The sequence below is a fragment of the Sinohyriopsis cumingii genome, chromosome 18, assembly GCF_028554795.1.
Source record: "Sinohyriopsis cumingii isolate HCF-2022 chromosome 18, ASM2855479v2, whole genome shotgun sequence".
NCBI lineage: Eukaryota > Metazoa > Mollusca > Bivalvia > Unionida > Unionidae > Sinohyriopsis > Sinohyriopsis cumingii.
Window position 1 is genome coordinate 40569255 of NC_142978.1, and position 17331 is coordinate 40586585.

General features: G+C 36.5%; 1 protein-coding gene across 4 annotated transcripts in view; it reads left to right on the top strand.

Moving 5' to 3' along the window:
- Positions 1-3802, top strand: part of LOC149776465 (SH3 domain-binding protein 5-like) — a 48586-nt gene extending 44784 nt beyond the window's left edge. For all 4 annotated transcript variants that reach the window (XM_089940890.1, XM_089940889.1, XM_089940892.1 and 1 more), the window contains 2 exons: positions 1171-1375; positions 2500-3802. In XM_089940890.1, coding sequence (XP_089797016.1) covers positions 1171-1375; positions 2500-3017 — 723 coding nt within the window. In that variant the 3' untranslated portion in view covers positions 3018-3802. The remainder of the gene's footprint in view (positions 1-1170; positions 1376-2499) is intronic.
- Positions 3803-17331: the final 13529 nt, after the last annotated feature.

The window sequence follows — 17331 nt, forward strand, 5'->3', positions numbered from 1 at the left end:
GCTTCAAACCACCTCGATAAAATGCAAACATTGCAAGACGTCCTGGACAATTTGGGCATGATGGAACAAATGCTAGTGAGGCTAAACGAAGATCACTATTCTTATAGTCCCCATCGAGTGAAGATGGAGATTAACAACTTACGAAAAGTAAAGGACATGATAAGTGATGTGATGAAAGAAATAAAGGAGGAAAAGGAGGATGAAGAGGAAAGGATAAGGATAAGAGCATGGAATGAAAAAATTGAAAAAGAAAAAGAAAATGAGAAGAGGAAGAAAGAAGAGGAGGAGAAGAAGAAGAAAGAAGAGAAAAAAAGGAAGAAAAGAAAGAAAAGAAGAGAAAGAGTGTAGGACAGAAAATACGAAGTTGGTGGAGAAATAGAAGAAATTAGAAGAAGAAGAAACCCAAAGGCCCTTTTCAGGGCCACTCATAGGTCTCGAAAAGAGAATGACTTTCCACTGCCTACCCTTTTTTTTTCTTTAAAAAATAGGGTCCCAACCCTATTCCATTTCTCCTTGAGGCTCAACAGGCCCAAACGTCTTTTTCTTCCAATGTTAAATTCCCTTGAGGCTAAAGAGGCCCAGGGTTTTTTGCCCATGTTAAATTTCCATTGAGGCTAAACAGGCCCAGGGTGGTTAATGTTAAATTTCCATTGAGGCTAAACAGGCCCGGGGGGGGGGGGTCTGTAATGCTAATTCCCATTGAGGCTAAACTAACCCCCTATACTACTTACTTGGCGCCGTGAACCACTCAGTATTTACTGTTGAAAGCAATGGCAGATAAAGCGAACATAAAATATATTGGAAAGTTTTATCATTATAAATATAAGTGGTGTTGTTAGGAAGAAGTCGTTAGTAAAAAGGCAGGAAATTTGCAGATAATTCGGTTTCAAACACTGCGTGTAGACATTGTGACACAGTTCTCTGCAGAATCATGAAAATGGAAGTCTATAGTCTCTTTATCCCAAAACTGAAAGGCCTCTTTAAACAAAACTGTACATAAAAAGACCAGGTCTATAATGAGAGTTTTGTTACTTTATCTCATCAAAGATAGCTATCGAAGCAGGAGATTCCTGATTCTTTAAATACAGGAGGGAAAGAAAATAAATGAAACGTCCGTTTTATAATAGGGTGTGTATAGCATAGTGTCGCAATGTCATATTCCTTTTTCAGCAACAGAAACAAAATATCAACGATCTTCAGGCAGCTATCAAAGCAAACAAAGAGCGGTATAAAGAAACGCTCCGACGGTTGGAAGACATTTCCGAGGAAATCCACCTATCGCGGAAGAACAAGCTATGGAATTATATACAGCGTACTCCTGGCGTCGGCGCAGAGATCGACAATGTCTCATCCAGTCTTTCTGATCTTCAAATAGGTAAAACTTCATATCGCTTTAAGTGCCAAACAAGTATAAATGTCACACACCTTAAGCGGCACCCACGGATGTAAATTAAAAGCACGCCTTATTCTACAGCCACGGGTGTATACACACACACACACCTTATGCGGCACACACGGGTGTAAATTACACACAACGTATGCGGCGTCAAGATAATGTGACTGGGTGGGACATCATGCTACATGTCTGCGGCATGATGTCCCAGTGCTAGACATCACTATAAACTGTCACACTGCAGACATCGTAGCGATATGACTGAAAAATTGTTAAATCTACGTTAAAAATCCAAATCACACATACACAGGCAAACACGGATGTAAATTATAACTACCTTATGGGCACCCACGGATGTAAATTACATACACACACACACATACCTTATGCGGCACCCACGGGTGTAAAATAAATACACCTCATGCGGCACCCACGGATGTAAATTACACACACCTTCTGCGGCGCCCACATATGTAAATTATGCTCACATTATGTGGCATCCACGGATGTAAAACAAATAACCCTTATGTACCCCTTACACATTTTGCGGCACCCATGGATGTAAGTTAAATACACCTCATGCGGAACCCACGATTGTGTATACAGTATAGCCATTTTTGTATGTGATGCACAATGCCAAGAGAGTCTTGTGGAATTCACATTTACGACAAGAAGTCACAGAATCAAATTCACACGTTAAAAATGTAGCAAATTTCCACACAGCATTAAAAAAGCAAGTCCAATACACAACTAAAAAATTCATAGGTATCACCAAGACATGCCGAGTGTAGATAAAAAGATACCCGACTCAAACTTGTAAACTGATGGAAGTGTTTGTGAACATTGTTTGGCTTCCGACCCTTTGCAAAAGTGTGCGGAGGGCTATAATCCCTGTACAAATAGAATTTTCTTTAGTACAAATGCATTTGCTCGTAATTGTTCATTTCGTCGTCAGACAAAACACCCAGATCTTTCCTCAGTTTTGAGCCATTATTTCATTCCAAGTAAATATGAAGCCATAGGCACGCTATTTCCCAAAATGTTTTTTGGAGTGTACATATTTTGTATTTTCGAAACAAGAACCAACTATGTTTTCCTCTTTGCAGAACTACCTTGTGGCCGATCCTCATCTTTGTCTCAGGACTTCTCTTATCCTGTTGACGAGATGGGAGACAAGATGGATGATGTGTTTCGGGAAGAGGAGATAGATGGAACGGATGAAAATGCAGAATTACACAGTATTTCTGAACTAGAGTGTGACACCGGGTCAACATCAGAGTCAGAGACAACTTCAGGGTCATTTCAAACAGAAGAACGCGTTTCCAGAGACGTTCGCTCCCAAGATTCAGATAGATATTTAGCTGAAAAGAACGCAAAGGATTATGTCGGACAAAATACAGTTACTTCAGAACAAGGGGCAATTACCTTACAAAATGGAAGTGAAGATATAACTGTGACAGAGTCTGGTTTTAACAGGGAGAGTGCAATTTCCAATTTCGATAGAACATCTGAGCTGTTGTTTACCGACAAATCCCAGTCTGATGAGGCCAGTTCCATGGAAATTCTTAAACATAATCTTGGAACAGGCTTGACGTTGTCTTGCATAGTAACGGAACTTTCCTAGAATTAAGCGATGAGACCTGTTATGAAACTCGAATGAAACGGACATCACTAGATTGGACAGTGACATAACTTTGCAGCACTTTCAGGAAGAGAAGGTGTAGAGAAAATTCAAACTTCTTTCCTGCTGAAATCCTCAATGTCATTGTCCAGGACATGGCTAAATTGGCGTTCAGCCGATTCTTATGCAAACAAAAACTTAGGACAAGCCAGTACAAAAACTTTTGATACGTCTCAAACAGTGGAGAGCGAGGAGACAAAAAAAAAAGAAACTGAATACAATTCTGACAAAAATAAAATAACTATCAAACAGGGTACAATTTAAGAAAATGAAGCAGATATTTCGCTGAACGGCCATTGTCAGAACTAGACTGTATTATGTGTAATATTGCGCGTAATACATGTAAAGTTTTTGAAACGACAGAGGACTAGAACTATATTTTTTGCTGGCAAAACTTGTTTTTTCTTCTAAATTTAAAATTTGTACACATAACGTTGCCTCCCGTTTATTGTTTGGTGTTCTTAATTTGGTTTACGTGTTCGGTTTAAATTATATTTTACTGTAAACCATGCAACAAGTTTATACCAGTTTTTCTCCGTCCTGGAATTACTTTGTACCATTTTGTTGTTCTTATGTAATTCCGAGACAACGTGATATTTTTAAAGTATGTACAGTTTTGTACGACAATTTGTAACGTTTTAATGAGACGAAGTTTAAACGACTTACTTTCATTTGACATACATGTTTCTCCATTAACCTTTTTGTAAATTAAAAAAGCTGTCAAACTGCTTTTTGGCATATATTTTTAATGTAGTACAAAAAAACATATTTCTTCACATTCCACTGTGCGTATCATGTTATATGGATTGCGTTCCATATTACGTATTTCGTACTTCAGCGTCAGGAAAACAATGGAAAGGAACGCTTATTGTTTAAACATTATTTACTGTAGCTCTTAGAAAACAATGCAATGAAACGTGTATTACTCACGTATTGCTGGTATAGCATCTGGTCCAGGTGCTTTGGCATTTTACGGCAGGTCAGTATGCTTCAGTTTCAGCCAGCGTTGGAGGATCAGCCGGTAACATGTTGACTTACATTTGCCACATCGATCAGTTGACTCCTCACTGATATGTCAATGTTAACTGAGGATGTTGTTTATTTGTTCTGTCCATCATTGAATTATCACTTCTTTGTCAGTGAGCAGTATGGTACTATCAGCACTCGGTATTGTAGATGTTCCAGATGACTGTCACGTAGATTGTCTTCAAATCATCACGGAAGTTCTTCTTGTCATTCCTGTCTGCATATGACTGAATCTCATCTGCCTTATTGCTCAGGCATCAGTCTTGCAACTCTCTGAGCTTGCTTTGGAAGTCCTGTTGATGCTGTTCAAGGCTTGTTTCTGAAATTTCCTACATCATTTTAGATATTTCTTACATTTATATTGTTGTGTGGTCAGAGTTCATTGCGTATCGTACAGTTGATGGGATAGCCGCTTACCACTGGGCCTTGCAAACATAATCGATCTTTCATCGAGCCCAACCCGCAGGAAACCAATAGCAAAATGACATATCTTCTCAGAAATTGCGAGTATAACAGCAGGAACTTTATCTGCATTTAGCCGACTGGTCATCAGCAAGTATATACGATATTTATATATTTACGTTTATTACAAACTTTGACGGAGAAACGTCTAATACATGCAGCAGCAAAAGCTCTCTAGTGATTTTTCCAGGAAAAATTAAGTGGCAAATTAACTCTTTTTTGTTTAAAGAAGAAGAAAAAACCATGTGACTTTCATTTAATATTTTCAAATTTGTTTTGTACAAAAAGACTGTAAAGGGGGTTTGTGTTTGTATCACGTGACCATCGGTCCTATGGTGTCATGGATGTTTAGGCTGCGAGTTCATGGATAATCATGTAACTAGCCATGCTAATAAAGAAAACAAGATCAGATTTCGTCAACGCAGTAGTTTGTCTCATTTGTCAACAGAAAGATGGGGCCCCTAGTTGTCTAAAGCGCTCACAGTTACGGATCACTGCCAACTCTGCGTGGGTTCGAGTCTTGGGTTCGGTCTATATGGGTATGTGAGAAAGCTTGCCAGTAGCTTCTCGTGGGTCGGTGGTTCTTTCCGGGGTTTTATCGGGTTCTTCCTCCACCATTAATACTGGCCGCCATGTATAGCCTATCTTGTGCTGAAAGTGGCGTTAAACCCCACAACAAAAACAACAACGAAAAGAGTTGTTATACACACAATTTCTGAGAAGATAAATCGACTTCCTGTTGATTTCATGAGGTTAGGACTCGCTGTCAGGTCATCAAGTTTGATAGACCCGCTAGTAAGCAGTTACCGTATACCTACACGGCGTTGTTATAGCAAATTCAGTTTTTCAATAAACAATGGGCTCCGATTTCACGTCCCAACATAAATGGCAAAAGATCGAAAATGGGGCAGAAAAGAAGTTGTATATACGTAACTTTATTTTATAAGTCGAACAAAACCGGTTAAGATTTGTACAGCCTCGTTTTGAAAAACGAGACTTGGATATTTAGGGTACGTTCACGAATAAGCTTGAAGCATAATTTTATGTTATTGTTTACAAGCTTCATATAATGTTCTGGTCTAGATCAAACCGGTGGAAAATAAACTTTAATATTCAATAATTATGCAAGTGACTCTTTACGTGCTTTGAGTAAATCTGAATAAGTTGATTGGACATCAAATACATTATTTAATCGAGGAAAGTAGCAAATGGGACCTCTACTTGCACAAACGGACCACTATGGGAGCACAGTCCTGGCCTCTTGGAGCCACTTTGGGCAAAGACGCGAAAATATATTGTTATAAATGTCCGAAGTGTTAACATTAGAGCCTAAAAGGACAGATGGGGGAATTTACTGTTTAAATATTCCATTTGTTCAAAAGTGCGGGTCAGTAAAGTAATCCAATACATTTAATGATGATCCATGTTACCAGTTGCTCAGAACTGTATCCGTCCTATAATACTGTTGTTAGTATACTGTTACGGAATTTTAGCAAGTAAACCCCATCTAAAAATAAAGAAAAAACAAACGACAACCACATCACCAAAATTTATATATAGACATTATCTAAACTTCAGAGTACGTTTGTTACGCTGGTAAGGATGCACATATTCCACTGATGTTATAAATATGTATAATAAAGGGAACCAACTCGTAAAACATAAAAATTGTGCAAATAGTATCACAACTGCGAAATTGTCACAGACTTTACCGGAGACTAGAAGATTATCCGAAATATTTGAGAGAAAGAAAAAAGAAGTTGCTCTGAGTAAAAGTAGTACTAAAATTCCGAAACTGTCTCAGACTTTGTCATTGATTAAAAAAAATCCGTAATATTTGATTACAATGGTTGATAATAACAGTTATATTAAAATTACGAAACTGTCACATTAAAGGAGACTGAAAAAAGTTACTGTTCAACACGCCATTTTGTGTCAACAAAAGTCTGCTTGCGCATCTTATCAATACCAAAAGAAGAAAAAATAACAATAACTTACGTTTTCTTCCGTATATTCTTCTGAAATCAGAAACACTGAAAGTTCTTAGCACAACACGAAATTCTAACTTTTGCTTTCTCTTTTGAATTTTTTTCGCTGATATGGGTTCTTCTTGAACTACTTTTATTTTCTGCTTGTCTCGTCTTTTTTAATTTCTTAACTGGAATGGATTCCTTTTCTAGTTCTCCTCCTGAATAGTCCTACTTCTTTTCTTTTTTTTTCTTCTTGGGGGTCTGAAAAGATTAATGTCATACTTGCTTACATTCATAACATGTATCTTTACTTTTGTCTTTCTATTCCTGTCTTAGAGGTTCCCTTTCCTTGATGATGCTGACAATCTGGAGAGCACTATCATTTTTCCTGACATATAGAGAAGGTCACTTGACTTTTATTTAGAGAGAAGTAATCAGAAGTCTTGATGGAAGTATATTTTCAAATGACTGTCGGTAAATCTCTGACCTGAAGGGTAGTCCACTGTGGCAATTCGATCTTCACTGAATGAAAACTGAATAAGTTATCTCTCAGGTCAAAAGGTGATATTTATATAAGGAGAATAATATAACCTAATCAGAATTAAATCTGAATCATCTATATTATGAAAATATTACATATTTCCACAAAACCCCAGAAGTAAAACGATTACCAAACGTTCTCCTAGAACTTTGCGTATAAGTTCACGCTAGCGATTCTAAAGAAGATACGACTGATATATATACATCACCATCTAACAACTCTGGACGAAATGAGTCAAGATCAATCAAGAAAGGTCGTTTAGTAGTCACTTGAGACTTTTCTTCACATTTCAGCTACACAGAGGTGACATCAAGAACAAAGAATCAGGGATTACGCTTAGAGTGTTAAATTTAAACAATTGAAGTCCCAATGGTTATAATGTCTTTGCATGTACTGTTCATAAATTTGTCACCAAGATTACATAGATAAATGAAACCTCACATACGATAAAAAAAAGCATTCAAATTTCAAAGAAATCTTCTCGACTTGTAAAATCAGTTATTTTAAAAGACTGGGGGATCCATTAAATTTTGAACACTGTCAATGACTTGCTTCCAAAGAACTTGGTGAAACATTGATGACAGAATTCGTGACATGGACAGTCTTATAACGTCTTGGCAGTCGATCATTATCTAACTATCAATATCTAGCTATCTGAATAGATTCGAAGTAAGCGGTTTTCTTGTAGCACGTATATACCAATGATTAAGAAGTATATGCCGTTACGTTCCTTACCTTTGACTTCATCATCATCATCTTTATTTCCTTCCATGGAAGATTACATGATATAAGAATAAATCATCTGAATACAATCAATAAATATATAAAAAAAAAAAAAAAAAAAAAAAAAAAATATTCTATATTGGAATACAAATTCTTACACAATATCAATCAACAAAGTGTTCGTCAACTCATAAGTTGCAAGTTTCAGTACCTTATTTACAGAAGATAGCTGCACACTGCATGACAAAGTATGCTGCATACAGGACGAATAGCTTGGAGTTTTCTTTGTCGATTACTCCTGATGGTAACCTTTTACCTAAAAGATATTGTAGTTGCAGCTCATCTTCTGCATTAAATAACGTAATGTGCAGGCTCAGGGGAAATTTATCAGTAAGGAAATCCCAGAAAGAATTTCGAAAGTTCGACATATAAGGACAACTAACACAACAATGAAGTATCAAGTCTGTATAAACATTCCCACATCTAATACACATATCAAGCTGTGTTTGTGGAACAGCAGCCCATAGTTTAGCTACATATGTAAATACCTTAGTGTGTTGTCTAGTTTTAGCCCACTGCCACACTGAGGCAGGTCGTAAGTATTCGTGTATCGAAGAGAATCTATCAAAATCTGCTTGATTAGACATACGAACTCTCCAGAGGCTATTTTCAAGACCAACAATTTTTGACCTTACAATTTCTTTCCAATTATGTTTATCTGGAATTTCAGAATAATGTAAATAATCAGTTAGATACCCGAGCAAGTCAAACTTCTTTGAGGTATAATATAAATTTGAAATTAACCCGCAGCTTGACATGCATCCGCTCAGAATGAAGTGAAATAACGCAACGTTAAACACACGTTTAGTATGTACATTGTTAGGCATCAAACACAATCTGTGTAAAAACATCAATTTTCTTCTATCAATTTCGGACTGCGCTGATGTCCATCCTAGCATTCCCAGGGCAATGTCTGATCTTGTATGTATTGGAAAACCTTGTAAATGTTTGGCAAAATACCTCAGAGTTTTATCCAATAAAGCGAGGTCACTTTTTGAAATGTTACACCATAATTCACTTCCATAAAACATTGAAGGGAAAATTACCTTTTTAATTACATTTGCAGCAACCAAAGGATTTAAACCATTCGGTTTAATGCCAATACCAAACAGACCGTGAAAAGATTTTTTCCCTTTCTTGCATGCATCGAGTATTGCGTCATGCGACGTCAGCTTTGAGTTAATCCGGTGACCCAGGTGTGTTGCCGAATCGGTGACCGGCAAACATGACGGGCCAAGATACCATTTCATATTGATAAAATTCTTGTATTGGGGTCCGAAAATGATAATGTATGACTTTGTAACACTAAGCTCGAATCGCCACTTATTACTGTAGTCGTATGCTATATCTAACAGCTTTTGTAGATTGCTAGGATATATAGCCAAAAGTGAAATATCATCAGCTAGGGTTGGATTTCCCACAGCTAAGGATCCAATCTTTGCTCCAAATCCACTATTTTCTAACTGTAGCAGCAAGTCATTTATAAATATTGTGTACATCAAGGTTGACAAAACACCCCCTTGTCTCACTCCTTGGCCAATTGAGAACCAATCTGAAAATTGCCCATTTACAAGAACTTTACTCTGTAAATTTGTATACATGTTAAAAAATATCAAAAGGGATTTACCCGTAATTCCCAACGTGAATAATTTAAAAAGCAGTCCTTCGTGCCACACGGTATCAAATGCCTTTTTTGTATCAAGAAAAGCAGCAAAAACCCGTGAACCCATGTTTACATTATATTGTACTGATTGCAACAGCACAAAACTCGCTGTTGTGCAGCCTAAACCTTTTTGGTAACCATGTTGTTGTGAACTGGGTATACTAGAATTAGTATCTTTGAGCCAAGTTACCAAACGTTCATGAATAATTTTCTCAAAGGTTTTGTAGATAACAGGCAGTAAAGTAACAGGCCTGTAACTTTCGAGGGAGTTCTTTGATTTTCTGTTACCTTTGTACAGTGGTATTACTAACCCTTTTTTGCAATCTACAGGTATGTAAGATTGATCAATCATCCGAGTAAATAAAATTGTCATACACTCGATGAGGTAGTCGCTGCCATAGATCAAATGTTCATTGCAAATTTGATCATGGCCCGATGCTTTTGATTTCTTTAGACCTTTAATGATTTCTCTTACTTCATTTAAACTGATACTGGTCTGTAAGGCCTCGATATGGCTTACTTCGTCCTGTAGACCCCGATTTAATTCTCTCTCTATAAATTCATAAAAGTTTCCGTCAAAACTATGGTTTAAATTCGGCGTGTGAATGTCCTCATAGTATCTAGCAAAGCCATTTGCGATGGAATCATCATCACGGACACAAACTCCATCAGTTGATAGTTCCTGACAAAAATTTGTATTGTTCCCTCTCTTAATGTTGATCATTTTCCAAAAGTGTCTTACATCGCATTCATGTGCTTTTTCAATTTCTTCATACACCTCCCCCATATATTTTTCCACAGCCAGTTTTTGAACGTTTCTAAAGTCTCTCTTCTTATCTTTATATTCTCTGTAAGAATTAAATTGACTACCCCTCGGTCTTCCCTCATTTATCCAAGTATACCTAGCATGTCTTTGAAGTTTATGTGCTTCTTTGAGTTCATTTGACCAATATGGTTTGGCATGATAATTGAATTTAGACTTTGGAAGCGCGATGTCGCTTGACTGCTGTATTGCATTAACAATGTGCTGGTAAAAGCTATCAACATTGTCCGAAATAGTATCTATATCTAAAGTTTTCAGGCGAAGGTCCAGCTCAGATTGATAGTTTTTCAAGATATCAGCGTTTAATTTATTCCAGGCTATGTTGTTTCTCTTCATAGGCTGTCTGAAGTCTCTCCCACAGGTCACTGTACGAAGGGAAGTAAGGATAGGGAGGTGGTCAGATATCGCGTGCTCTTCGTGATCTGAAACAATGTGCACACTTCGTAATCTACCTATGCATTGATCCGACAGTACAAAATGATCAATCATCGTTCTTGCTGGGATGAACGTATAGCGGGAACCAGTGCATATTATTAAATGTCCAGCACTCACTAGATTATTATATCGTAAGAACTCATGAAATACTCTATCTTTGTAATCTCTGAAAGTGATTAAGAAGTATATGCCGTTACGTTCCTTACCTTTGACTTGAATCTGTACAACGTAATTGAAAATGCATTCTCGCAGCTCAGAAGTAGATCCTGAAAGTGTTACTATAAACTGTCCTTTATGAATGTCATCTGACCATTAGAACATTTTCAAACAAAACAGCTTTGTTTTAGCATTGAGATACCAATAGTTGAAACCTATTTGTCATAGCGGATGTAATTGTTCATTTTAGGTAAGCAGTAAATTGTCAAACCTCACAAACGTAAAAAAAACAATTGTTATTTGTACTAACATTTTACCATAAGCTCTAGTGTAGGTATATACTATTATCAAAAGGTTTACTTAATAATAATAATAATGATAATTATACAGTAATTTGTAAACATAAACATTTGTAATAAAATATGTATTACTTGTAAAATATCTAATAATTCTAAACTATACACTAAGTATATTGGAAAAGTTTAGACGGGTTGTAGACTGAGACAAAAAATATAAAAAGGAATGGTTATGGAAGAGTCTGTTCCACGGCAACTGGTATGCGAAAATCCTAATTCCAGTAAGTGAGTAATAAATGTGAATTCTGAACCAACAGTTAATTTAAAATAAGAGAATTTAACATCAAGACTACAATTTGGGGATTTATGTCTCTATGGCCTCAAATGTGCAATGTAATTTTAAAAATGTATATAGCTTTAAAATGGATTTCAATGTCATCTAACGGTGAAATGTAATGGAAAAAAATCCATATGTTTAACATTATGTATGTCGATGCTCTCAAAAGGAATATTTAATGTTGAAACCACATTTGCTAACCAATACATAAAAAGTACAGTTACCTACTAGCCAGCACACAAACTGTACCATCAACACTCGGTTTGCACTGGCCATCACCCAGTTATTGACTATCTATCAAAGGTTATCCACTATCCTAAACTCATAATATACCATGACCAATAACCACTTATTTACCAGCCAGAATCCAGTTATTCATTATTCAGTACTCACACAAAATCATTACACGTCTCTGGAGCGAACAGTACCCTATACGTACCCTCTAATATAATGTTAGAGCGATAGAACACAGCAGCTATCCAACATCCCTATATTAACTAGCAAAATAAAAGGAAGAGGATCTATGTTTACTAATATACAAATATACTATTACTCAAGAGCATCGGATGTTAAAGAAAGGGAATGAAATCACAAAAACACACTACCACACGCAAACAAGGGTAAGAGTGCATACACGCACTACACGAATAAATATGTTTATATAATATCACACAAGAAACATAAGTGTGGTTAAGAAATTTTGTCTGTTTGCTGTAAAAGACGGTACATCCTAATTTGTTTTAAGACATTTTCAAAGCTCACACTAACTCTGATTTTATTTCAAAAGTCGATGTTCTTCAATTTCCATTTCCAATTTTTCATTTCTTAATTTTCTCTTGTGACAAAACAAAGACTGAAGGAAATTATAAACGGTGAAATTTAAGTAATGCATCATTCTACAGACAACACCACAAGATGGAGAGAAAGCAAGTTATGCATCGTACATGAAGGGTTTGTGTTTGTTAATATAATAATATTATATTTATCTGTAAAAATGCTCACACACATATTACATACAAACAAACGAATGGTTCAAGTTTAAGTTTGCTTATGGAAAACAGACAATCAGAACCATTTACACAATTGCTTAGATGCCCTGGAAAAGAGATACAAATCAAATGATTACTTAATTACTTTTTTGTGTGACAGAATATAAGTATATTTGGGCGAATAGTGTATGTAAGCAATGTGATTGCTTTTGATCATCGGAGGCATTATCTAAAAAGACAAAATTTTCAACAAAGAATACTTGGTTCATAATGGTAAAACAAAACTTGAAATTGGACGATATGAATACAAAAGTGTGACAATGAACTTTGTACTTAATTCGGTTACAACTAGTTACTAAGAAACGTGTACGATACTGAAAGCATTCAGATCGAAGATCAAGTAAAGTGGGAAAACATCGACTCCAAGAAGTCACTGTTGGCTATAAATGATATACACCCAGTTTGAATCTTTGATTGTAGCTTCATATGTCATCGACTATAAATTGAAGTAGAAGTGAACATCATATCGTTGAACACAGAAGTTACCTCATATCAGAGTAACTCTCTTCACGAAGTTCACGAATAATCATTGTGGATATGCCGAGGAGAATACCTATCTAAGAGCCTAGTCTTATTTTTTCTGTAAATCTTCGTGGTGTTTTGTGTCATTGTTACAGCCACTGGAAAATTTAGTTTGCAACAAGGTGATAAACAACTGTGAACTATTTTGCTTAGCAGTTAAATGGTTATTATCTTCCCAGTCCTTTGTTGCATTATGCCAACAGAAACAATGACAACAACGTTAGTTTCGCCATCGCCATTCAAATTAACAACTCCTACATTCGTTGTAGCAGCCTCCTTCATGAACCCTTTTTGGAAAATCATTCTTTGGCAACGAATGACTCCTCGGAAAGCAGAACGATCGAACTATGAGCAATCGTTTTTATTTAACTTCATTCAGTGACAGTTCTATGGACGTGTTTCTCAACAACATTTTCTTTCACGGCACAATTACGTCAGTCCATACAATTAGAAAACATGTATCCTACTCAAGTCAAAAATGTGGCTGGAGATCAAACCACTTTCGTCGACTAGTTCTAGAACACCTGGATAACCTTGTCCTTTCATTTACGAATCCATAACACCATCACCGGCGAATTCCTAATAAAATATCAATTTAGCAGCATTTTCAGTTTGGCAAAGCACTGGAGAAAACTCACTGAAGCGTACTGATCATGTACGATAAAATTGCTATCGTCTTAATAGATATATTTCTGACGGCAGAATGCTATCTATCAAATTTTCTCTACTGTTTTTGCTGTTCTGGGTGGAAACACGAACATGGTACCCAATTAAAAACATTCACAACAACGATCGATTCTACGACTATTTTCTGAACTATATAGAACTGAACAATGGATTGAATTTTATGTTTACGTATTCTGATGACATCGAGTACAACGTCGTAGAAAATAGCTGCTCTGTTGCAGGGGGTCATTCCTTTCAAAGTGGATTCTGTCATAGCTGCTTACGATGAAGGGGGAAACAAATATAACATTTGTAACGACTCTATGGCCACAAATTTGAGTAATATAAAAGAAGCAAAACCAAGTTTTATAAAAATAAAACCCAACAAACAATTTAATTATCAAAGTTACAAATGAAAATGTGAGAGAGGAACTTATAGTATTTTGAAGTGAATCCAAGTGAAGGTTTCTGAAAGTTCTAAATGAATGAAAAGTCCCTTATACATTTCAATACGGAAACTGTAATGATCCTCAAAGAACCGAGACGCTGTCAAGAGGGCGTTGTCCAGAATTCCTTCGAATACTTTATGACAGTTCCAGAATAATATTATAGTCTAAATAATGAGCACTTTCTATTTCCTCTGGTCAATCTAAACAAATGTTTTTCGTCTCAAATAATATCTAAGTACAACATAAAACCCGTCTGCAGACTTAAAACAGGAACACAATAAGTGTGAATGACTCAAAAAATCGGAATGAATCTGATTACTTAATTTTCTCCTTATATACACCTATATGCGACCGTACTTTGTAATAGACCCCTACGTGACAGCATACACTATTGATTTTACCTTGAATTAAGCATATTCACGTGACCTCACACAGCCAATGGGAAGCAATATAATTATCCTGGAAACGTAGAAATCCCATCAGTGACTGAGAAACTAAGCCATAGGCGCATTTTGAAGTGTTATTATTAAGATTAGTATTAATAATTATCAACACATGCGTAAATATTTATAAATCCAATCAATTTGCCTCTTAACAGAGCCAGGACACGTACACAATTTAGAATAAAAATATTCTATACAATTTACGACCATGAATAAAAATTATGAAAATTAAACAAAATCATGTGCCAGGAGTTACAAAAATATAGATATACATAACACCTACCCTCGTAAGAAACAAAATGATTTATCCAATAAAGCTTCATTTTCCATATTAATCAAAAGGACATATGCCAAAATTTTAAAGGAGGAGGTATAGTAAATTTACGAAATATATTCAAAATAAAGCAATATAAAACCGTTATACACGTACCTGCTGTTAAATTTTCTTTTCCTTTGTTGTGCCTCTAGCTTTTATTTTTCATTTTGTTGATGAAAGTAAGGGGGCTGCGATCACTGAATACAATAATCAGAGACGGATCAGACTTAATATACACTTCAAAGCAGTAGCTTATCGTGGGTCGGTGGTTCTTTCCGGGGTTTTCCCGGGTTCTTCCTCCACCATTAATACTGGCCGCCATGTACAGCCTATCGTCTGCTGAAAAATGGCGTTAAACCCCACAACAACAACAACAACAAGCTGTTTGTCGCGCCACCTGTGCTTATTTGACCATGGCAGCTCTTATTCAATTTCAAATCTAAGGTCGGCCTGAAGATTACAGTTATCTGAATAAGTTACTTGTAACTGAAAGTCAAAGTTCTTAAAGTGTAAAACAATAATCAAGGCGCCGAAGCCAGAGTGGCTCCAATGATCAATTTCATGCATTCCTTGTCAGCGAAGTGAATTTGTACATGAATAACAAATTGGTCAGCAGCAGCACTGACACTTACCGTTATTGATCGTACCTGGCAAATTTATTGACGAACACACATCTGGATGTGTATTGAAACCTGATATTTTAGACAAGTTCTACGATACAGAGTTGATAGTAGATGACGACCCTCTCAGTGTTGGATTTAAGACCTCCGAAACAAAATTAAACAAATACTCAGTTTATAAATGATGGATTGTTTGCATTTTGGACATGTGCTTGCAAGACAAAAAATAATTAAATTTAATGGCTGTGAGTATGAAGATGAATCGAAGTAGAATCCTTGCCAACGAGTACAAAACGAGCATCGATGAATCCAAATATTACCATTACGCGCATGATGTAGAAGTCTTATATAGAATGGGAGACGACATCTGTCGAATTTCACCATTGTCTCTGAACTCCGATCCAAGATCGTAGATCGTGTTCCAAGGACAGCTACCAAAACGTATGCCCACTGGCATTGCTATTAATGCGGCACTTAACGATCACACTCCTTTCGAGTTCCAATACTTCAACGGGTATGTGACAGAAGTCACAAGAGACTTCCATGCGTTCTGTAGCAGACCTTTTGAACCTAATATTGCCCAGAAAATGTACCCGAGATCTTACTTAACACCTTTTGAAGCCATGGGACAGTTACGTACCAACAGCAGCCACGGCATTTTGAAGGACGATTATGCAGGAGGGTATGATTTGTGAGGATTTAATTTTGCTGCAGACCAAGGCAGCGAAGATTGACATTTCCATTATATAAAATCGGGCCAGCTTCGCTTGCACTCTATTTTCAGTAGCTCATGCGAGCACAGTAAACATAATATTGTACGCAGATTTTTGACAATACTCTTGAAATCAACAGTTTGAAAGAAATGATAATTAGATTATTAGAAGGAAACGATGGATCACAAAGAACCTATTGGGATAAGCGAAGAAGATGGTTGTCTTATTAATCAACAACATAAACACACAACAACAAAACACAAATGAAGAAGAAAACAAATATACGATCTTGATGTCAAGATGGTCAGAAGAAGAAGAATATGTATCCCCCTGTTTTGCTCGTGACTGGAATTAAAGACTTAAAGGCCTAGCCAGAGTACATTGTTATGTCTCTTAAATCGATCATCATAATCAGAAACAAAACGGCAGATGTTTGATGACGAGTTCACAAGAAACACAGGAAGAGTATCTGGAAGTGACATGGACTCTCATCTCGAAAGAAGAGGAGATTTTGAAAAAGTGGTACTTGAAAATTCCTTACCTCAGTTGACTTCTCTGGAGATAAATGCATCGAAGCTCCCTTGCAACAGAGCACTCAGACTATTCGTTCATCGTGTAGTGGTGTATACTAACTTAAGCTTTGGTCTGGTGTGATAGTATGTTTGCGTGATTTCACCCCCCTTCGTTTACATCATACCGTTGTCGCTAGACAGTAGATGTGGGATTTTAGACTCATAACAGGGCGTTTTGAACAGTATGGGGGCGCTCACCAGTTATTATGTACTTTTGAGAGCGTGACGTATGTAAGGTAAAGTTGTTTGCATTTAAAACATGCACAGTGGAGAGAATGTTGTCATACCTCTATGCTGCTTTAATGTAATGAGGCTGCCATTTCTTTGGATATTGTACTTTTGGAAATTGTACATGATCTTTTTGTTGTTGTTGTAGGGCTTAACGCCATTTTATTTTTCAGCACATGATAGGCTA